The following is a 22705-nucleotide window of genomic DNA, read 5'->3' as shown; positions in this document are numbered from 1 at the left end:
TCAAATGCCCCATAATCCCAGCCAAAATTTGTTTCAGCTACCAGCATTAGAGAGAAAATAGGAAAGAAAGACGACTAATTCGGGACAGGGAATGGCTGAGAAAGGAAAAGAAATGGGGATGACAACTGCAGAGCCACTTAAAATCCTTTGGTGACTAAATGGATCAGAGACATTAGAAACAGAAGCGACTTATTGTATCTAGTCATCTGATCCATGCCCTTGTCACTGCAGGCTTGGTCACAACCGTGTATTTGAAGTTGATTTGTCTATTTTCATTACAAATATCTCAAGTAAGGGACTTGAGAACTGTTAACAAATGTTATTTACAGGATCAATCACAAATGCATTGGATAATTCAAGGGTTACCTGACCTGAAGAGCCAAGGTGAAATGCCTTGTTAAGAGTGATACTACGATATAAACGGGACATATCGTTACCACTTACGACATATTTTAGGATGTATGTACGTATTATCAAAAAGTTATTTACCCAACAGCTAGATGGATCACCAAAGGCTAGATGGGTGACCAAAGCTAGTGGTATCGTATGTGACCATGACAAATGGAAAGAGCACAAAGGATATGATCTTGCATAATACTAAGCACACAAAAGCTTCCATGGACTACAGTGAGAACTGAGGGGGGCCCAGCACCTTGCAGGATTGGTCCTATCCAGCTAAAAAAAAAACAAAAAAAAAAAGGTAAGATGACCCCCAATGATTTTGGTATCACTCCCCTGAATTAAAAATCAATTTATTATATACAGGTATAGTTTATAAGGGGAAGCCTGAACATGATTGCCTGCTCCTCATCCACCCAAGAAGGATACATGATATATTTTACACAGGGTTTCCACTAAAATTCTTGCAGAGGTAAACAAACTCTGGCTAAGTATGAACCCAGGGAAAACAAGACTTGTCAGAATGCAAAAAGGAAGAGCTCATTTTCAAAGCAACAGGAGGATATTTTCTCCAAAGTAGAGCTTAATTATTCCAGATTGCAAACCAAGGCCATGATTGTTCCATCCAAAATTATACTGATCTTGATAGTGTTATCAATATAATGCAACCACAACATGGGCACAACCCTTAACAATGGTCAAAAAAAGGAAACTGATACAGACTATCTCCACCTTCGACCTGAACTTTTGAACAGGATTGTATAATTATGAACATTTAGTAAACAAAAGAATGCTGGCATCATATTTCAATAAAAATAGTGTTTCAATTTCCCTTATTACAAAAAGGCTGAGAATCTAGAGCATTACTGCCTAATTCAGTCAAGAATTTCAAGGCACTGTCCTTGGCACACACTGAATGCCAGAATAGGCAGTTTCATTATTTATGGTGCAAAAAAGCAGCAAGCACAGTGGTTATAAGTGTTTGCATTAAAGTGCACTGTCATGTTAATACTCTCTTCCTTCTTAAAAAAAAAATCAAAATAAAATAGTCTACAACTCCTTGTCCTGACACTTAATAAAAATAACAGCTGCATATTCTCATCAAATGACTCTAAAATCAAGTCAAATTAGAAGAATTTAAATATTTTTTTTAAAAAGGAGCCGATTAAAAAAAAGTTAAAAAAGTTCTCCCTGCAGAGTTCTCTGCATTGCAGGTGTAGTTCAAGAGTCAAACTAAAATGGCAACTAAAATGTTACATGCTTTCCTGTAAGGTTTCAGGTTAATAGCACTTTATAGAAAATCCATTCCATTTCACGGCAATGGCAGTCCTCCAGCTGACAACATTATTGCAAAAAAGGCGTGAATAAATTGGTCCTCCCACCAATCTGTCATCTACACAATTGCAGGTGTGGATGCTGGTACAGTTTTTCCATCAGCTCTTCCTCTGTAGGTTCTTCCAAAACATCCCTACAAATAAAAAAGCATAAGTTGCATAGGGCAGCAAAGGAGATTTTTCAACATTTTTTTGCAACATTCATACTGAGATGTAACATCCCTATTTCAAGACTGAAGCAAATAATCTCAATTACAACAGGCTGATCCTTCCTAATGATGCATCCCGGTGCGAGTGATCCATCCTTCTACACTACAATGTGTCATAGAAACCAGCAGCTGTTTTCCCACAAGGAGAAGGGAAGCAATTTCCTGCACACAGTACAACATAACTGAGGTTAATGGATGTGTCTTCCTGAAAAAACTCGTCAAATGAGAACATGCTCCCAGTGCAGCCGTTGCACGTTAAATCTGTACCACAAGTTCTATTTATGCAACACGATCAACTCTCCACCCACAGTCTAACACAAAGCCAAAAATGTGGATTGTTTTACCCTTCCCACCCAGAGCAGTCCTTCATTATTAGCACCTGTTCTCCTCGCATCATATGAGTGGAATGTTCCTAAAGGTTAGGTATTAAGCCAGGTCATGGCAGGCATAGGGAAAGCACTTTTAGGACTGCTCCAGGCTAATAGCTAAAAGATTTGTACTTTTACTCACCAGGCTTGAAGCAAACCCTGTTCCCACCTGGAACACGGTCTTTGAAAAGGAGATTAACATCCTTAAAAATAGGCTGTTATCCACCTAGTCCTAATCCTAGTCTTATCCACTCACCTGAACATTAATTCCACCGTTGTCTGGTATTCAATTTCTGAGAGAGACTGCCGATGGGAGTGACGGTCCCACTTGTGAATAAAGTTCTGGAATTGGAAGGTGAAAGAAAATAAAAGGCTAGTTTTAGCATCTTTAGACATAAAGTTTTATATTTTCCCCATGGTTTAGTTTGTATAAATCCCCCTAAAGCCCAGAACAGGAATGTTCTTAGAGCCAGTTATACATGTATATGAGGTGCATAATAATGAACCAAAATACCAAATAATAAAAATATTACTTTGCACTCCACTGAATTAACTTAACACTTCAACACACCGCTTTGAGGTACATCACTGGTTACGTTTCTGTGCCTGAGAGAGGGATGAGTACCTTGCTCATGGTCACACAGTGAGATGGTGGAGGTAAAAATAGAGGAAAGGGACTGAAGGACTCCTGGGTCCTATAGAGTGTACAAACTGCATTCCCTAATTTAAATATCACATTTGTAAAATGTGCCTGCTAGCATTCACCTGCTTAAGTTCCCCCCAGCTGAAAAGCAATTTCTTTGACATACTTCAAGTTAAAATGTCACAGCTTTATCAAAGAAAGAATATATTTTCTGGCTTGTCTCTTCGCTTGCTTTGATTTACACAATGACAAGAGGCGGATGGACAACTTGTGCAGAAACAAAGTTTCCTGCCGCACAGTGCCACCTCCAAGCCATTACACCAGATCTATGCCTCAAATCTGCTGAAGAAGCCAATGGATCTCTCTGCAGGGCTGTCCCCAAGGGTAGAACATCTTCCAATATGCTCATAGATAAGGCTCAGACATGATGTTGGCAGTCCAGAGTCTACCTGGTAGCTATTTAGACTTCCAGAAAGGATGCAGAGGCAAATGACTGGTAAAGCTGCAGGCCTGTCATGACAACATTTTTATATACTAATTTCAACATCACCTTTAAAACCTGCTTAATCCTCACCATGCTCTAGACCAGGGGTCTCAAACTCAAATGACCACAAGGGCCACATGAAGACTAGTACATTGGCCTGAGGGCCGCATTACTGACACCTACCCCCCTGCCACCCTTGGCCGTGCCCCTTCTATGAGGCCCTGCCCCTGCCCCGCCTCTTTCCACCTCTTCCCTGCCTCCATTCCAACCCCTTCCCCAAAATCCCCACCCCAACTCCGCCCCATCCCTGCCTCCAGGGGTGCAGGAGGGATGTGGCGGGGCTCAGGGCAGGGAGTTGGGGTGTGGAGTTCAGGAGGGGTGCCTCAGGGGGTCAGGGTGCCACAGGGAGCTCAGGGCAGGGGGGTGGGCTGCAAGAGGGGTGCGGGGTGCAGCACGGGGCTCAGGGCAAGGGGTCTGGGTGCAGGAGGCATGTGACAGGGGGCTCTGGCTGGGGTCGGGGTGCAGGAGGGATGTGGCAGGGGGTCAGGGTGCAGGGTGTGGCAGGGGCTCAGGGCTGGGAGTGAGGGTGAAGGAGGGGTACAGCAGGGGGTCAGGGTACAGGAAGGGTGCGGGAGGGGGCTCAGGGCAGGGGGTCGGGGTGCAGGAGAGTTGCAGGGTACGAGAGGTGATTAGGGTGCAGGAGGGGTGGGGCAGGGGGTTCATGGCAGTGGGTTGGGGTACAGGAGGGGTGCGGGGTGCGGCAGGGGGTTCAGTGCAGGGGGTCGTGGTGCAGCAGGGGGCTTTGGGTAGGGGGTCCAGGTGCAGGAGGGGTGCGGGGTTCGGCAGGGTTGAAGTGCGGGGTGCGGCAGGGGGCTCAGCTGCAGGAGGGGTTCGGGGGAGTGGGCTCTGGCCCGATGCATACTGGGGCCAGGGCAGGCTGCCTACCTGCCCTGCCCCCAGCACCGCTCCAGGAAGCAGCCGGAACCTGGGCGAGAAGGGGCACAGGGGCCTGTATGTTGCTGTTGTTTCAGGCATCGCCCCTAGCAGCTCCCATTGGCTGGGAATGGGGAACCATGGCTAATCGGAGCTGCTGAGAGTGCTGCCTGAAGCAAGGACAACACACAAACCTCCGTGCCCCCACCTTCCCCACGTTCTGGCCACTTCCCAGGGCGGCGCGGGGGCAGGGCAGGCAGGCAGAGAGCTTGCCCTTCCCCTGGTGTGCATCAGGCTGGAGGCGCTCTAGGTAAATGCTGGGGGAAGGCGGGGGGACCAGAAGGAGCTCACGGGCCGCAGAAAATTACCCCGTGAGCCCTGTGTTTGAAACCCCTGCTCTCGAGGGCAACCTCTTTAAATCAGGCCAGTCTCTCTGGATTTGACCTCAGTGCCTTTGCAGGAGTGGAAAGCCATGGCACAGCCTCTGCAAACGGGAATGGCTTTTTCTAGAATCCTATTGAGCCAGTTCTCTCTGTAATGGGCATGGCCACCACAACCTGCAGCCTAGGTGACTAGTACTGGAGATACACAGGTAAGTACAGCACACAGGCAAGTCTGTGGTACTTATGGCAAATAAGAACACCCAGGGGCGGCTCCAGGCCCCAGCACACCAAGCGTGTGCTTGGGGCGGCATGCCGTGGGGGGCGTTCTGCCAGTCGCCAGGAGGGCGGCAGGCAGGGTGCCTTCGGCGGCATGCCTGTGGAGGGTCCGTGGTCCCGCGACTCTGATGGACCTCCCGCAGGTGTGCCTGCGGAGGTCCACCGGAGCCACAGGACCGGTGAACGCCAGAGCGCCCCCCGTGGCATGACACCGTGCTTGGTGCAGCGAAATGTCTAGAGGCGCCCCTGAGAACACATTACATTTATACCTTTCAAAGCTGTTTACCAACTATAATCATTCAGCACCAATAAAATGCAAACCAGCTCTGGGGCAGATAGTGATGGCCAACCAGCAAATAGTGTAACATACAACAAGGGTGCAGGAAAAATGCGGTCCAAAAGACCCTGGAAAAAATACTTACTATTGCAATGAGTGCTCCGGAATCTTTAACGTCTACACAAAGCAAGCAGAACCTTGGTTTGTATGACCTCATCCAGAAAATACACCCTCCAGCTTAATACAGTTCTCATGTGCCAAGGGGTGACCAGATACACACAAGAACAGTTGAGACAGTTCATGCTAATAATAACTGTTCTCTTTTCACTCCAATTAGAGGATATTGGATGGACAATATTCTCTAAAGTTAATTTAAGTATTATGTCCATAATTACTCTTATCACTAGATGTCCTCTTAAGCCTGGACAAGCTTTGGATTTATTCCATCACTGAGTGCTCAACTTCACATAATGGCAAAACTCTACTTCCAATAGATCTGCATAAAAATTCTCACACCGTTCAAGAATCTACAGCTAAAACTCATTCCCTTACCTCCAGAAGTAAGGCTACGAACAAATTGACCCAGATGACAGAGGAAATTAGCCACCAGGCTACAAAATAGACCTTTGACCACCTAGAGAAGGAGGATATTAAAGAAAAAAAAATAAAGATGTGTACAATATTATGAGACTAACAATTCCACCTTATAATGTAAATGTTTGTCCCCTGCCCCCTTAAAAAGCCATGAGAGTTCAAAGCTATGGACTTACATTTTTCCCCGTGAAAAGCTTCAACATTTTCATAAATAAAACAGTAGTCTGGGAGAAACCATTTGTTAAGTTTGGATCTCAATCAGTTGAGAGATAAATACACTGTCCCCCATCAGAACCCACCCGTCACACAAACACACACTCTTATCACATCAATTTCCGAGTCTGAATTCTGAAAAAGAAATATGAAGTGACATCTTGGCTCCACCAAAGTCAATGGCAAAACTGCCATGGTACAGTACATTGTGCTTTAATCAACTGAGAAACCAAAGGAAGGAAAAATTAACTTAAAGTACATCAAGATTCTTAAACTATCCATGTTTACTTAATGCGAATGAAAGATGCTAGACTGACAACACGGGAGACTGAACACCTCCGTTTATCTACAGAACTGATACGGCAGCAACACAAGCTTCCCCACAGTGATCTACCAACACATTTCAAGGTTGGCCTCAAAGGAGCCCAGGCGTGTGAAGCAAACTTATATGGAGTCCAATCTCCAGGGTCAATTCAATTCTGGGTCAAGTCAACTGCCAACAAAGACTCCAAATTATTGCTAAATGCGATGCTCACTGGGCACTGGACTGAGACTACCAATTTACATAGACCAATAAACAGCTGTCCATTAAGTGGCAAGTTTTGGTTACTAGATACTTAGGTGGATTTGAATAGAGGCAGCTCCATAGCAGCAGGCAGGCAGTAGTTTCATATGCAATTCCTGTTCCCAGATCATAATATGTGAGATCTGCCTATAGTTTCTGCCCATTTACTTTGAAGAACTATGTTGATTAGAACACAGGATAATACTCCATTGGAGGGTCTTCTTAGGTAGCAGTTTTATTACTTACGGACTTGAATATCTTGAAAATGCATCCAGGAAAACTTGCCAATTGTTCACCACCATGACATCCCAGAGAGTTACTACTGCAGCCTAAGGAACAAGATGAAACAGAGGTTGAGTGGTTATTGCACTAACTGTCCTACTTAGACATCTTCAGAAAACACAGAACATAATCTACTAGCAACCACACTCACAGCAAAGTCATCAAAGTTGTTTGGCCAATACTCCAACTGCTCATAGGTCCCACACTGCAAAGTCCTGTTACCAGATGTTGTATTGACAACACTACAATGAAATTAGAGTGTAATGTTATTATAATATGTTATACCCTGTTCTATAGGTAGAACGCTTGCATTGAGTTGAGTACCTCCACACAGGCAGAAAGAGAGCACTAGTTAGAGAGAAAGCAGAAAAGGGTCTGAAATTTCCAAGATGGGGATGAGCATTCTGGAGACTCAAAACAGTGATGGGACGTTGGAACAATAGAATAGTGAGCAGGGGAGGAAAACTTGCAAGATTTAAGAGATTAGTGACAGACTGGAGAGAAAGAAAGAGACAGATAAGGAGGGAAAACCAAGAGGCTCAGAGTAAGCGAGTCCAAGATTCTTGGCCCACCACAAATTAGAAAGTATACTATAATAGTGAGAAGTGTACAGAAGAGAAGACTGTGGATGGAGGTACTTATCAAAGAGTCCAGAAAGATAAGAACAGAGGTATAAAGTGGAGATTCAAAAACCAAGAGTATCTTTCCAAATACTGGACATTTAGAATAAAGCCTTACCTGATATTTCCCATAGGAACAACAGCACCTTTAAATAGCACTATGCCAGTTATAGCAAACGCATAGTAAACCACCTGGAAAGGAATACACATTAGCATTAGTCACTAAAATACTCAAAAACTAAATAAATTAGGGTGTTGTAAGATAAGCTCCTCAGAGACTATTCCATGTTAAAAAGGAACACAATCAACTTAAAACTCATGGAGTAACAGAGGTAAGGGAATTTGTTTAAATTACCATGTGTTATTAGAACTGAAAGAACTTTTTAAAGCCCACTTATTTTTCACTCCATGCTGTATGCTTTCTTCTATAGTCTATTCAGCAGGGAATTGTTAAAAAAATGATGAAGTCACTTTTCTTTATGATAAGTTTCACCTTCTGGTTCTCTGTGCTGTGATGGCTGAACTGAAAACACTACAGAGATGTGGCTGTTAAAAACTATTTCTATTGGGATTTTTAAAAAGTTATGGGAAGATTGCTGTTGGACTTGGGTTTCCTAAAAGCAAGCTTCTACCAAACCTAAGCTATGGCCAAATTTAAATCAGTTATTTATACTTAATCAGAAACCTTCGTAAAAGCACAGCTGTAATCGCGCTCAAGTTAAATTTTCAAAAGTGCTTCAGTGACTTTTGAGCATAATTCCCATTTTGAAAAAGGACCAACTCCCACTGATTATCAATGAGTACTAAGTGCCTTTCGAAAATGGGACTTATGTTTTGAAATCACTCAGGTACTTTTGAAAATTTTACCTTATGTCAGAAGTTGCCTTAGAAATAACCTTCAGAAAGTTGTCAATGCTTTACAACTCTTACTGAAGAAGAGTTACTACTAGGCTGTCTTGAGACAACATGAGCTTTATAGTGAAAATGCCAGGATAATTTCCATTCTCATGTTTCTATATTGTTATTAAAAAAGTCCCAGGAAGGAAAAGGGTACTATACTCTGAGCTACATAAAAGAGGATTCTAAACATGTGGATCCAGTTGATGCTACACCTCCACAGTCTGCCAGTAGGTGGGGCATCTGGCTTAGCAATGATAAATCAGTTTTATGTCCTGTAACATCAGCTATGAAATGAAGTCAAATATACACAGTAAACAGTCAAGAGAGAAACTGGCCAATAAATAATGAACATGATACGAACAATGTATGTTGCAGACTAATGTTGGAAAAAAATAAGTCTCAAATCAACAATAAATGTAATAAGGCCTCATCATGCAAAGAGATCAACTGAGCATCCTCAACTCCAACTTAAAACAAAAATATTTGAAATTAATGGTAACTGAGGGTGCTCAGCCTATCACAAGATTGGTCTCTTAGACTGTAAGCTCCTTGGGGCAGAGACTGCGGTGCGGCTCCTGTCCGGGAGCATGCAAGCCACTTGCACACTCTAGCACAACCGGGAACAGTTGCTGGTGAACCTAGTGCCTGCCCCTGTGGACAGGGCTGGGGACACTACAGCCACACTGGAGGAGCTGCACGGCCTGGATGCTGGCTCCTGTAAGCCAAGGCCCAACATGCTGCTACTTTCACCACTGCGGTTCCTGGTATAGCCCTGCAGCTCCGCGGATATCCACTTTATATCCACAGATATAAATTCTGTATCAGGGCTCTAGTTGTTGGGGTGGTTTTTAATGTGGGCAACATATATTTCCTTAATCTTCTTCTTGGACATGGCTGAATTGTTTCAGTTGAAACTTAAAAAGGCCTGAGGCAGAAACCGGAAATTTCATCCTGAATGCTTAAAGTTTTGTAAAGTAACTGAACAGAGTGTCTTCGAATGGAAAGTTGCTACCAGCTCCACATATAATAATCAGCTAGTTTGTTGATTCCTTAGGAAGGGTTGCACTGCTAGGGGGCAGGATGAACACTTGGAAGCAAATATCTGATGTGCTGTTTGATGGAAATTAGTCATGTAGCTTCTGCTGTTGTTACTGGGGACAATGTCTCCCTGGTTTACTCTGTTGAAAGCGTACCCTATATTGCAGCATATTATAGAAAGACTGACAATCTCAAATTGTAACTCACCACCAGCAGCCCTGCAAAGGCTCTTAAGTTTTTCACCAGATCCAGCAATGTACTGGCAACCAAAGCCATGAACTAAAACAAAACACAGAATTCTTATATTTTATTATACATTTTTAAACCCCACTGATCTATTGTAACTAAAATGACACAAAATGATGGTAGGCTGGGAAAATGAAGTGCAGCTAAATACTTTGCACTTCTAATACAGCATCTAGCACAGTGAGGTCCTGACTCATGCCTGGGACTCCTAGCTGTTATGACAATACAAACAATAGCAGCGAGTTTCATCCATGGATCGCCACATACAGAGTACAGTTAATGAATGAAGCCATATACTCTTCTGAGGTAGATGCTATTACAATAGCACTGTCACAGTTTCGCAGTAACTGTATTCCCCCTCTGTGGTCCTTTCAGGGCATCCACTTAAAGCTTTCAGGCTCCCAGATATCACCTGTCTTCAGCTGAGACCCTTGTCTTTCTCCCTCCTGATTGGGGGTTTCAGAGTTCCTTGGGTTACACTGTGATATCCCCAGTAAACCAGATTGCCTTACCAGGCCAGTATCTGCACTTTGCTTTTTCTCTGAAGTGTACTGCCAGTTACGTTACCAAATGGCTCCATCTAAGTAAACACATCTATTCTTAAGGTAAACAGACTACAGAGAAAACATATTGAATCAATAAAAAAACCTATACACATGCTAAAAAGCTTACCATAGGTCACCCCAGCTCCAGCCAAGGGCAGCCATAACTGGGTCCCCCACCCTCTTGGACTGGGCAGAACAGCCATTTCTTTAACTGGCTTGGACATTTGACCTTGGCCTTCAATAACAGGTAAATCAGCGGACAAACACTCATTCAGGGCAAAACTTCAAAAAGCTGGGGTTTTACATAACCAGGGTTGGGGAATTTGCATTAACCTCTCCCTAGCGAATCCCCAGAAAATCCACTTAACACTTATTGTCTCAAAAGTCCACACTTGTATGGTACATTTTCAATAGTCTTTTGTACTCCCAGTAGTTACACAGGTTACCTCTTTCCCCACCCAAAGAGTTATATACAATCTCAGCCCAGAATAATACATAAATTTAATAGTCAAGGATACTGCAGGAAATTGTCATTTCTGTCACAATTACAGACTGGGAAACTGAGGCAAACACCTTAAGTGACTTGCCCAAAGTTAGACGGTGACCATAGGTGAGCCAGGAATGGAGTCCACAACTCCTGACTCTTGATCAAGTGTCTGAACCATTAGACCACACTTCCTCACTTTCCAATTTGCACTTCACCCTGACATTTGCTAAACATTTGTTCAACTGAACTGGGATGCAAAGGCTCCCTGGATCTCCCAGCCCAGGCAGCCTGAGAGACCTCACCCAATTCTGAAGGGGGAGGGATAGTTCAGTGGTTTGAGCATTGGCCTGCTAAACCCAGGGTTGTGAGTTCAATCCTTGAGGGGGCCATTCAGGGAAGTGGGGATTGGTCCTGCTTTGAGCAGGGGGTTGGACTAGATGACCTCCTGAGATCCCTTCCAACCCTAATAATCTGTGATTCTGTGTCTCTCTTGGAACTACCCAAGTCTGCTTTCTTCCCAGGTGCAGTCTACAGTATGGTACTAGCTGAGCATAACATATGGATATGACACACAACAAGGCTGAGCCAGATTGTTCCTGGCTGATCTGTCCCTCATATGGGCTCACCACTGCTATAAGCAGCTTCAATATTTCCAGGTGTACAGCTCTAAATGTTGGCTATTTTTGCCTTTCTACAGCAGGCTCACTTGCTATGCACTAGTCTCTGTTGTCCAGGACCAAAGCTTTCAACTGACCAGAGTGCTAAGAGAATTAGAAGGATTCAATCTTAGAGCAACACTATATTATCCTCAATGGTTAATACTGGCATCAATGGTTAATACTGGCATCACTTGATACAAATCTGAAATAAAAGAGGATCAGTCTCATAGACTTCAAGGTCAGAAGAGACCATTATGTTCATCTAGTCTGATCTCCTCCATAATGCAGACCACAGAATCTCACGCACCCACCCACTCCTGTAACAAACCCCTAACATATGACTGAGTTATTGAAGTCCTCAAATTGTGGTTTGAAGACCTCAAGCTGCAGAGAATCCTCCAGCAAATGACCCATGCCCCATGCTGCAGAGGAAGGCGAAAAACCTCCAGGGCCTCTGCCAATCTGCTCTGGAGGAAAATTCCTTCCCGACCCCAAATATGGCGATCAGTTAAACTCTGAGCATCTGGGTAAGACTCACTAGCCAGCACCCAGGAAAGAATTTTCTGTAGTAACTCAGATCCCAACCCATCTAACATCCCATCACAGACCACAGAGATAAGGTGGGTGAAGTAGTATCTTTTATTGGCCCAACTTCTGTTGGAGACAGACAAGCTTTCGACCTTTCCCAGACCTGAAGAGCTCTGTCTGGCTCAAAAGCTAGTCTCCATCATTAACAGAAGTTGGTCTAACAAAAGAAATTACCTCACTCACCTTGTCTCTCTAATAACCTGGGACTGATACAGCTACAGATACACTGCAAGCCAGAAATAAGTAAGATTTGCACTTTTAAGAGGAAAATTTCCATATACTGCATCGGCTCTTCGAACCTGAGGTGAAATTGGGCGTGGGTGGTAAGTAGGTAGGGTTGGGTATGAGGATGTGGGAAGTAATTTCAGTTACAAGGATAAGTGCACAGGCATTTCACCTTTGTGAATCTGTGTTCAAATCCTGACCTAGACTGCAAGTGAAAATAAAGTGGTTGTCTCATCCTAGGTTGCTGTTTACATGAACAACAAAATCCCAATACAAGGCCCTCAAACACAGGGTTTGTTAAAGAAATTAAGTGGGGGAGCCAGAGTAGCACCTAGAAACTATTGTAAATTCCTCATTCTAGTTGCATCCACTCAGGTGTTCAAGAGGGGCAGCATAAGACAAAAGGTCACTTATAGGATATGTATACACTGCAGCTGGAATTTCCACCTTGGAAATTTCCACCTTAGACATGGGTGCGCTAGCTTTCACCCAACTAGTGGGCTAGAAATAGCAGTGTGGCCACCGCAACTTGGTTGCAGCTCGGGCAGCTGCCTGAGTACATACCTAGGCTCTCTCACAGGACTTTACTTGAGTAGCTAGCCCATGCTGCCACAGCTACACTCAGGCTCAGATTAACCAATGGGCAACTCAGTGCACTTGCACAGGCCCACATCTTAGACAGGGCCCCCGATCACCAGCATAAAAAGAGATGGGCAATCACATCCAAACCACCCGATCATTGTATATACCTCCCCCACATCACTCCACATGCTGGAAGAGGACTGAGAACGAGGAGTTTCCAAGTTGTAAACCCAACTTCGATGCCTCTTCAATTCAATTCAAGCCCATCTGCGATGAAAGGGTTATTATTCTGAGAAGGTTCTAGGAAGTTTTATCGTTGGACTAGTCGAGAATTCAGGAAGTGAGAAAAAGCAAGGCACACGCACCTTCATATTAGGGATAATCCGCAGAAATCTGAATACAATTAGCATATTCACCAGGCGCACCATATCCCACAGAGACAGCAACCCCATCATTTCGGGTCTCCTACGAAAGACACATGAATAATGGAACAAATTAGAGAAATAGCTAGTGACATTAAAAAAAATAAAAAATAAATAAAAAAACAAATGGAGAGGCAACTGGTGATAATTTTTTTTATTTGTTCTTCCCAAATTTTTCTCAACATTTGTGGGTTAATAATTTTTAGAAAAAGGAAGTTCTATTTCATCATGTATAATCTCTTTATAAACCTAATGCTGACAGTTACAGAGCTGAAAATTTACCTGATTGGAGTCTCAGCCACAGGAAACATTAATGACTGACAAGGAAGGGATCCACAGATAGCTGCCATCACTTAAGCTACAATTTTAAATGCAGACATGACATACATGCATCCCTAGCTGTTTACATGTGTATTGAAATGCCTGGTCAAGTGATTTTGTTTCTACCATACAGCCCTTCTCCGGTCTCCTCAAAGGAGATTGACTTTGTGTAGTTTGAATTCTCTGGATGGAAGTGAAAGAAATAGGTTAGATGTAAGTCCCTCTGGAAACCTGAACCTGTCTAGGAGTATGCTGCATCCATGCTGAGCCAGGCTACTACTAACTGACGAGGGAGGAGAAAAGCTAGAGTCATGGCAGTGCACCTCATTACTGATATGGTGGCAGAATGCTCCACCCATTTAGATTCCTTTTCTAAAGTCCATGTTAAAAATGTGTGTAGATAGCAGGCAGACCTCTTGATCTTACAGGATATTTTAATTAAAATATTCCAAGAAAAAGAAAAGCATCGATCACATTCAAACTTTTCTACTATTTTCAGTGATAATTCCTTACTCATAAGGATTTGTTTTTAATCTTTCCAAGTACTAACTGACTTTCACAGTCGATGAATAGCAATGAAAAATTACAAAGAGTGCGCTGCATATAAGAGATCCCAGAGTAGTGCAGTTACAGAAGGGATGTGCATTATTGGCTACTAATACACTAATAGAATTGGTTTTGCTGCACTCAGGCTTCAATCTACACACTGAATTCACACAAATTATCATACATCCTTCCTTGCCTTACTGCTTAACTAAAACAGCATTCTGCACATTACAGGGTCACGTTTGAAAACTCAGTGCTAATAACAGTCGGCTCTTACATTGGAACATTGTGTGCTTCTGTTGCTGGGAGGGAAAAAGGCTACTAGAAAATGAAAAATTCTCCAACAAATAAGTGAAAATTCCAAAGCCGTGATTCAGGCAACAAAGATACTCAATCCAATTCCTAAAGCAAGAATTAAGAAATCCCAGCACAGAAGGCATACTCTGGAAATATTTTAATACACTGCCAGTTATATCCACACTGTGATAAAAAAACCCACAGCACCAAGTCTCTGGGCCTGGGTCAGCTGACTCAGGCTCACAGGGCTCAGGCTGTGGGGCTATAAAACTGCAGTAATAGATTTTCAGGCTCAGGCTGGAGCCTGGGGTCTGAGACCCCATGAGCGTGAGGGTTCCAGAGCCTGGGCTCCAACCTGAGTCCCAACATCTTCACTGCAATTTTATATTCTCTTACTCTAGTCAGCTAACCTAGGCCATCCATGGCCATGCCATGGGTCTTTTATTGCAATGTAGATATATCCATGCAGACCCAACAATCAGCTAACGCACTGTAACGGACATCTCAAGATTCATTCTGATCCACCTGGGTTGTATGTTCTTTGGAGCAGGGACATTCCTTTCACTCTGTGGTGGGTGGGTGGGTATGCTAGTGCCTAGCACAATAGAGCCTCAGATCCCTGACTGGTGCCTGCGGATGCTCTTGCAATACAAATATGATATCAAATAATAATGATGTGCATTCACAAATCAAAGGGCAAAGTTAAGCTCAAATTTATCAGATGAATTTGCGTGGAAAATTAATTAAATTCAGAGAAGCCACTGTAAACAGCTTATTCACAGCTATTAATATCGTTCTGACAGAGTTTATCCAACCATCACATTTAACTCAGATATGTCATTCGAATTGCATTCCAAATGAAACAATTTTTCTAGCTATGACAGCTAATTACCAGTTACTTCGTGCCATTCAAAGACTGCTATATGAAATAAGACTCAGAAAATACCTACATTAAAGCAGGATAAAATTCATATGAAAATTTCTTTTAAAAGTTGGCCCTTCAACACAGAGGGAAGAAAGTTAAGTGCTAGAGTCCGTTACAAATGACTGTCACAGGAAAATGGAGGACAGACTCTTTTTCCAAAAGTAAGTGGAAGCAGATCACTTGTATGACTGTTTAAAGCAAGAGTCAGCTGCAGCAGTGTGCCATTTTTAAAGGAGCATCTATGATTCTTGTTCTTCTGCTTAAGGGGAAAGAGCCACTGAACAGTCATAACTCAAGAGCCATGAGATGCAAAGAGCAGTAATTAAACCACTGCTTGGTTACTGTGTGCGTATATTTCAAAAATCTTTTACTCCAATACACAGAGAGAGTTGAGAGAAATTCTGCATCTACAACTTATTTCTACAACAAAACTCAAACTTAAAGCTACAGTGAAAGTTGTGATAAGAGTCTATACAGTTAGGTTTAACTGAAGCCTGTTACAGAAACAGAACAATGTTAATGTTTGCACTATATTAAATTTCATTTCATATACTTTGCACTATAGGGACACAAACTATTTCTCCAAGTCTGTTCTGCTATAATTTTAAGTCAGCCCTCACGGTACATATACTCATCCTTCTCTCAGAACAGCTGAATAGCTTTTTTAAATTCTGTTAGAGATCTAACAGAACAGTATTCTCCCAATTCTCTGTATTGCCTGACCTCTAGTGACTGGAGAGGTGAATTACTGAAGCAGCTTTTAACAGGTTTGACAAGTTATGGTAGGCAGGTGTTTTTTTTCAGTAGGTCTGGCAAGTTACAGCAGGTATATGTAGACAAATAGCTGACGTGTATCATGTTTGAAAAATAAGAACAACCAATGTTTATAAATAGTTAGTTGTCCCTGGACACTGAACCAATGAGAGTACATGTGAGCTATGCGATTTTTGACCAGGATCTTTTAAGTCCCGACACCAGTGAGTTTCCTTATGCTACAATTTTCAGAAGAGCTAGAAATGCTCACAAAGAATACATACCAGCCTGGATGAGGAAATCCATACACAGCAAAGGTTGAGACCTCCAAAACCTTTTATTACAAAAGAAAAGAGGCAAAACTGCAGCAACTCTGATGTTTGTTTTGTGAATTGAAGTCTCAAGAACTTGACCTCAAACTTCTTCCAAGAGTTTTAGTCACTAATTTGACTAGCTATAAAGCTAGGTAATTTTCAATTTCAGCTACCAGATCACAAAATTACTCCTGCTTCTCCACCCAAATCCAGTGGTGGGAAGTAAACCTTACTTCTTGTACGGAAATAAGTTAAAGTGCATGCAGGATTTTGTTTAGATACAAGACCTCGCAGCAGGCAGACTAGCAGTTTCAGAATTGCAATAATAGTTTCAGAGAAACTAATTCTATGGAGTCCAAGCTGAAAATGGCAAGTTTTAGAATTTAGAGTAAGTCAGAATTTTTCACCTAGTCTTTGAGAATATCATTAGTGAAACAACTTTGAAAATATAAATAAAACAAAGGCTTTTACTACTGTTCTACTAAGAGATCTTATAGGGTATTAAGAATTGGAGGTTTTCAGAGGAGCCTAAGAAAGGTGCCCAGATTCTATTGTATTTAAATGGGACTTAAGCCCTAACTTCCTTCAGCTCCCCCATCTGGGTGATTACAAAGAGCAACTGAAGAATGTTCTCCATTTAAATCCAGTGTGCATGAACAATGAATTCTCCTCCCCCCACATTAAACTGGAAAAGGCTTCTTGTTTTAAAGCCAGAAGCTTAAACATCAACTTGTTGGCCTCTTGGGCAAAAACTATCTAAACAAACATAGTTGGACAAAAAGCAAAAAAGCAACGGGTGGCTCTTAAGTGGGTGCAGAATACCAAATTTAGATCTGGTCTAAGGAAGTGTAAATCCATTACACCAGGCTTGAATCTGGTCTCAGGCAGCTGTCCAGCTGTCGTCAAATAACTACATGAATAATTAGTCTGCTACTCCCCACCCAAACGGTAAGGTTATTATAGATTATGTAAGGCCTGGTCTACACTGGGGTCGTGGGAGGGGGGAAATCGACCTAAGATACGCAACTTCAGCTATGAGAAAAGCGTAGCTGAAGTTGAGGTATCTTAGGTCAATTTACCTCACGTCCTCACGGCGTGGGGTCGACTGCCGCCACTCCCCCGTCGACTCCGCTTCTGCCTCTTGCCGCGGTGGAGTACAGGAGTCGACGGCAGAGCAATTGGGGATCGATTTATATGCAATAGCTTCTCTTCTTGTTACTTTTGTTTAAGAGACTTCAGCTCTTCAGATTTAACACTGAGGAGACTGTGTATGGAGACGCTCACAACTCCAAATATCTATCTCCAAAATGAGGGGTAAAATATATCTGTTAATATTCTGGAATATCAATACAGTCTGAGTGTATATAAACAAGTAGATCTCATCACTGAAGGGTAAATTTTTGACCAAGTGAAAGCTACATGCCAACCAGTAGTAGTGAAAAATGCTTCCACAATGTTGTCCGCTAAAGGTTCTGCATTGTTCTGAGATACCAGGAACAAGACAGAATTTAATTTCAACATGAAAATGTATTGATCAGTTTCTCACATGTGCCAAGACTGTATAAATCGTTCTCTCTCTGACTCAACCAAATAATGTTGACATTAGATCTGGGTCATCCTAGAAACTCACTTTCAAGAACTTAGTGGAAGTTACCTCATGAACTTACCAGCAGAATTACAGTCAGAAGTCCATCAAATCTATTGCTTGGGTACGATATGTATCTTTTAAATCCCATTGCCAGTATTTTCAGCAGCATTTCCAGCAGATAGTACAGGATAAAAAAACAATTTATAGCCTAGAAGGTGTAAAATGAAAAACATCCTTAGAATTAAGCTTTGAGGAGCAACAGCAACCACATAAGACATTGATACTTCTTACCCCCAAGAAGTAGTCATCCCGTTCAGAAAGCTGCTTATCTGCATCCATTACCAAGATGACCTGGAAAAACAAAAAACCTCTAGTGAATCAATAGTTGGCTGCTGTACCCTAGAGCAAAAATGCACCACATAAAATCAAGATGGGCTCCTCCCCACACCCACCCCCCAGCTCTGAGATAGTAGGGCACTTTAAAAACGAAGAAAAAAATATATGATTGCTTATTCACCTCTCTGTGCCCCAGATCAATGATACTGATCTCCTTTGTAATGCACTTTGAGATCTACTAATTAGAATTACTATGCAAGAGCTAGTTATTATTACACTCTGCAGACTCCTTTCTAAACAGAGAAATTATTCCTTAGTTTTAAATATTCTGGGCAAGATTAAACAACCCATAATAGAGACCTCTGCATAAGGTGGTGGTAGGAATGCTGAGTAATGTACAAAACTAACTCCTGCTCTGTTTCTGATGCAAAAATCAATACTTACACATATAGAAATTATGTTTGCCAGTGCTACAACATTCCCTAAGTAGCCAAAGAAGTGATGGCCAAAAGCAAACTGCATTTTCTGCAGAAAAGAAGACTGGTACTCTGGTGTGGGAGGATGCTGAAAACAAAAGAACACAGACATTTTTGAGATTCAGAGTCTAAAACCTTTATTAGAAGGAGTAGGGAGAAAGGCCCAATTTAAGAGAAGAATAAAGGATAAACTCAACCCAAATGCAAGCAGGGAGCAAAACTCCACAGAGCTCAAATTTCAGAGACATTGCATACATTTATGGCAGGACTGAATTTGTTCCTAAAGCCTGGTCTACACATAAAGTTGTATCCGTTTAACTAAAGATGTGATTTTTAAACCAGTTCAGTGATATTGGTGCCAAAAACCACATGAATGCTGTTATTTTGGTTTAGGACACGTTTATTTTGATCTATCTTATGTTGATTAGGAATCAGTTTAAGGTAAACCAAAGTAAGCCCACCTTAAACCAAAATATGAATGTCCAGACAAGGGTTTGCACCAGTTTATAAAAAGTTTTAAAACCAGTTTAATTTAAAAAAATCAACGCAGCTGTGTGCAGACAAGCTTTAAGATTGTATGTTTCACTAGCAGTCAAGAAGCAAAAATGACTTCATTCAAGGACTGGGAGGCAAGACTTCTATTGAGGGAGACTTTGACATCGTCCTCCAAAAAATAAACATGTGGGGACAATGATTTACCTTAAAATGGGACTTTCTCATGATGCTAAAACTTTTAAAATGCCTCACACATTTCATCACAAACCTATTTACCGTGTGTGGTTTTAGTTAATTCCCGTACGCACTTCTAATGATCAAAAATGGTGTTTAAATAATAATGCACCATAGGCACATCTTCTTGTTAATTCTCCGTGGAAACAATACATATAAATTTGCAGTATCGATCCTATCTAATGTATTTATTGCTCTAGAGACCAAGTGATGAGGAGACTGAATAAATGCTCTTCGATGTAATGCTACTGACAGATTATTTTTTTTAATGTGAAATGGTTTAATTCTTCTAGCACAGTCCAGTCACTTAAACATAAAGTTTATACATGGTAGTTTGAGTTTCCTGCACTTATAACAGCTAACTTACAAACGAACTTTTGGGGAAATGTGAAGTCTCTCTCCAACTCATCTTCCAGTTGCTTATTACTAATCATATCTTCTAATATAGGAAAATTTACGCCCATTTTGCTTAGTCGAATCTCTTAAGAACTCCAAGATAAGAAGCATTACAAACATCTTTGTTTGTATTCTGTTTGGATAAGTTTTTTGGGAGATGCATTTAATGTTTTAAGCCTCAACATTTGAAAAGTGGCCATCTGACTGAAAACCAATGGAATTTGCCACTATAAAAAACATTTAGGAATAATACAGTGAACACACCGTGTAACCGATGACTCTTCATCGCTCCATATATATGTACTGTCTGCTCAATGTCATGTCTTCACAGCCAAAGCTTGCTATTTACTGTTGTACAGAACTGCACAGATTAACAGTGCTATATAAATAATTGTCATGCACATACCTGTTTAACAGGATCTTTGTCGAGTTCATCAAAGAGTTTCTGAAACAGGGCAGCTGACAGTATGCCATGAGGGCATGACCGAACTGTCTTTACATACAAGAGAAACACAAATCAACATCTGTGTTTAAAACATCTGTAGGGATGGCAGATGCCTGAAGACTATATCAGTACTCAGGGAAGCAGCAGGCTCCAGTAGGCAAGGCACTGGATTAGGACCAGCGGTGGATTAGCCACTGGAGCTCTGGGGCCTGTTCCAAGGGGCTCTGGCCACCGGGCAGGTGGGGCATGGGAAGCCCCCACGCCCCAACTCTACTCCATAGCAGCCGCCACGGGAACAGAGGAAACCACCCCCTGCCCCCATCAGCCTCCAACCCGGTCCCTGGCAGCAGCCACAGGATGTTGGAAGCTCCTCACCCTGGGAAGCCCCTGGGCCCAACCCACTGTCCAGCAGTAGCGTTGGGCAGGTGGGACAGGAGAAGCCCCAGCGCCCCGACCCCGGTCCCCTGCAGAAGCACGGGAGAGGGACGGCGGGGGCGGAGGGGGTGGCAGGGGAAGCCCCAACACCCAGACCCCCACTGCAGCCCTAAGACTGGAGGAGCTCTCACTCCTCGCTGCAGTCGCAGGGCCATGGTGCGGGAATAGAGCTTCTCTGGTCTTGGGACCATAGTGGCAGCGGTGGAGGAGAGAAAGGAGAAAAAGGGGTTGTGGGACTGCAGTGGGGAGGGCAGAGGATGGGGAGACCCTGGGTGGAACAGGGGTGGGCCCTGGGGAAGGGGCAGAAAGGGGTGGGGTTATGGGCGGGGCACAGGCAGAAGGGGCAGAACAGGGGTGGGGCCGCAGACATAAGGGGTAAGGAGAGGCCCCCCATCGAGGGGATGGATTAATTATGTCAGCGGGAGAGCGCTCTCCCTTCGGCACAGAGCGGCTACACTAGAGAGCTGACACTGGTGCCACTGCATTGCCTTAGACCGGTAGTTCTCAACCTGCAGCCTGCTTGCGGCCCAACCAGCACACAGCTGTGCAGCCCATGTGACATCCTCAGGGCCAGACAGGTAGTGTATATATTGTGTGGATGCAGCCCACATAACACACACAGAGCTGCATATGCAGCCCTCAATGGTAAACAGGTTGAGATCCACTGCCTTCAACTCTAAACGTTCAAAACATAGGTACCTAAAACACTTAACCAATAGTGTGATTGACTTTGATGCTGATCTCCCATTGGAATGAGTTGGCTACCTACCTTCTGTTCTATATTCCCCCCCCCATACATTCTGCTCTGAGTAACAGACTATAACTGACAACCAAGGGAAATAAAATATATATACTCCCCCCCACCCCCACTCCAACCTCCATTTCATTTCAAGCATATTTGTGCCATCTGGCTCCTGCTGCTCTTTAACTAAACCTACTTCAAGAGTCTTTATTTTGGCTTTATGCAGAGTTTCATACACATATGTTTATATGTAATGTACTTTCCTAAGCTGTCATATGCAATACCTGGTGCAAGAGAGTGTCCCTAAAAAAGGCTGAGACATGGGCAGAAAAGCCAACTTGGTATGACCCATAACAATTTAACAAGAGGCATTGAAATGTAATCAAGATAATCCACTTGTATGCGAATTTCAAAGAGATGTACTAGACCAGCAATCATTAACCCATTAATTGTAGTAATAGAAATCAAGAGTAGATGCTAAGTGTATTTATCTGTGTTTAGCTATATATTGTTAGACATTTAACAAAGTTAACAGATTAGCTTGTACAGGTTAATTCCCTTTGGTGTTTTAATTGCTTTATAGTATGTATGCAGATAGTTCATTTAATCTTAAGATCAAAGATGTAAGATACAGCAGAAACTCAGAGTTATGAACCCTCAGGAATGGAGATTGTTTGTAACTCTAAACAAACCGTTACGGTTGTTCTTTCAAAAGTTTACAACTGAACGTTGACTCAATACAGCTTTGAAACTTAACTATGCAAAAGAAAAATGCTGCTTTTAACCATCTTAATTTAAATGAAAGAAGCACAGAAATAGTTTCCTTACCTTATCAAATCTTTTTTTTAAACTTTCCCTTTATTTGTTTAGTAGTTTACATTTAACACAGTCCTGTACTGTATTTACTTTTCTTTTTGGTCTCTGCTGCTGCCTGACTGCATACTTCCAGTTCCAAATGAGGTCTGTGGCTGACCTGTCAGTTCATAACTCTGGTGTCCTAAGGTTTTACTATACGGTTAGAAGCTAATAATATTATCTATATTGTCTTCAACTTAATTATCTATGCTATGAGGAAGTACTAGCTAATTGCCTTAATTGAATGAATGCAACTAGTTTACCTGTGTATGCAT

At 42.5% G+C, this 22705-nt stretch overlaps 1 protein-coding gene across 7 annotated transcripts in view; it reads right to left on the bottom strand.

Annotated features, from left to right (window-relative positions):
* Positions 1 to 736: 736 nt before the first annotated feature.
* TPCN2 (two pore segment channel 2) overlaps positions 737 to 22705 on the bottom strand; it is a 58936-nt gene continuing 36967 nt past the window's right edge. For 6 of the 7 annotated variants that reach the window (XM_050955320.1, XM_050955324.1, XM_050955327.1 and 3 more), the window contains 13 exons: positions 20360 to 20446; positions 18797 to 18916; positions 18308 to 18367; positions 18096 to 18224; positions 16399 to 16448; positions 13216 to 13315; positions 9726 to 9797; positions 7699 to 7772; positions 7112 to 7202; positions 6925 to 7007; positions 5859 to 5940; positions 2567 to 2652; positions 737 to 1867 (listed from right to left, as the gene is read on the bottom strand). In XM_050955320.1, the coding sequence (XP_050811277.1) occupies positions 1789 to 1867; positions 2567 to 2652; positions 5859 to 5940; positions 6925 to 7007; positions 7112 to 7202; positions 7699 to 7772; positions 9726 to 9797; positions 13216 to 13315; positions 16399 to 16448; positions 18096 to 18224; positions 18308 to 18367; positions 18797 to 18916; positions 20360 to 20446 (1113 nt within the window). In that variant the 3' untranslated portion in view covers positions 737 to 1788. Of the gene's footprint in view, positions 1868 to 2566; positions 2653 to 5858; positions 5941 to 6922; positions 7008 to 7111; positions 7203 to 7698; positions 7773 to 9725; positions 9798 to 13215; positions 13316 to 16398; positions 16449 to 18095; positions 18225 to 18307; positions 18368 to 18796; positions 18917 to 20359; positions 20447 to 22705 lie in introns of those variants that run through there. The other variant, XM_050955323.1, reaches the window with a different exon arrangement.

This window comes from Gopherus flavomarginatus, chromosome 5 (genome assembly GCF_025201925.1).
Source record: "Gopherus flavomarginatus isolate rGopFla2 chromosome 5, rGopFla2.mat.asm, whole genome shotgun sequence".
Lineage (NCBI taxonomy): Eukaryota > Metazoa > Chordata > Testudines > Testudinidae > Gopherus > Gopherus flavomarginatus.
Note: the sequence above shows the minus strand (reverse complement) of the source record. Positions and strands in the feature narration are given on the sequence as shown.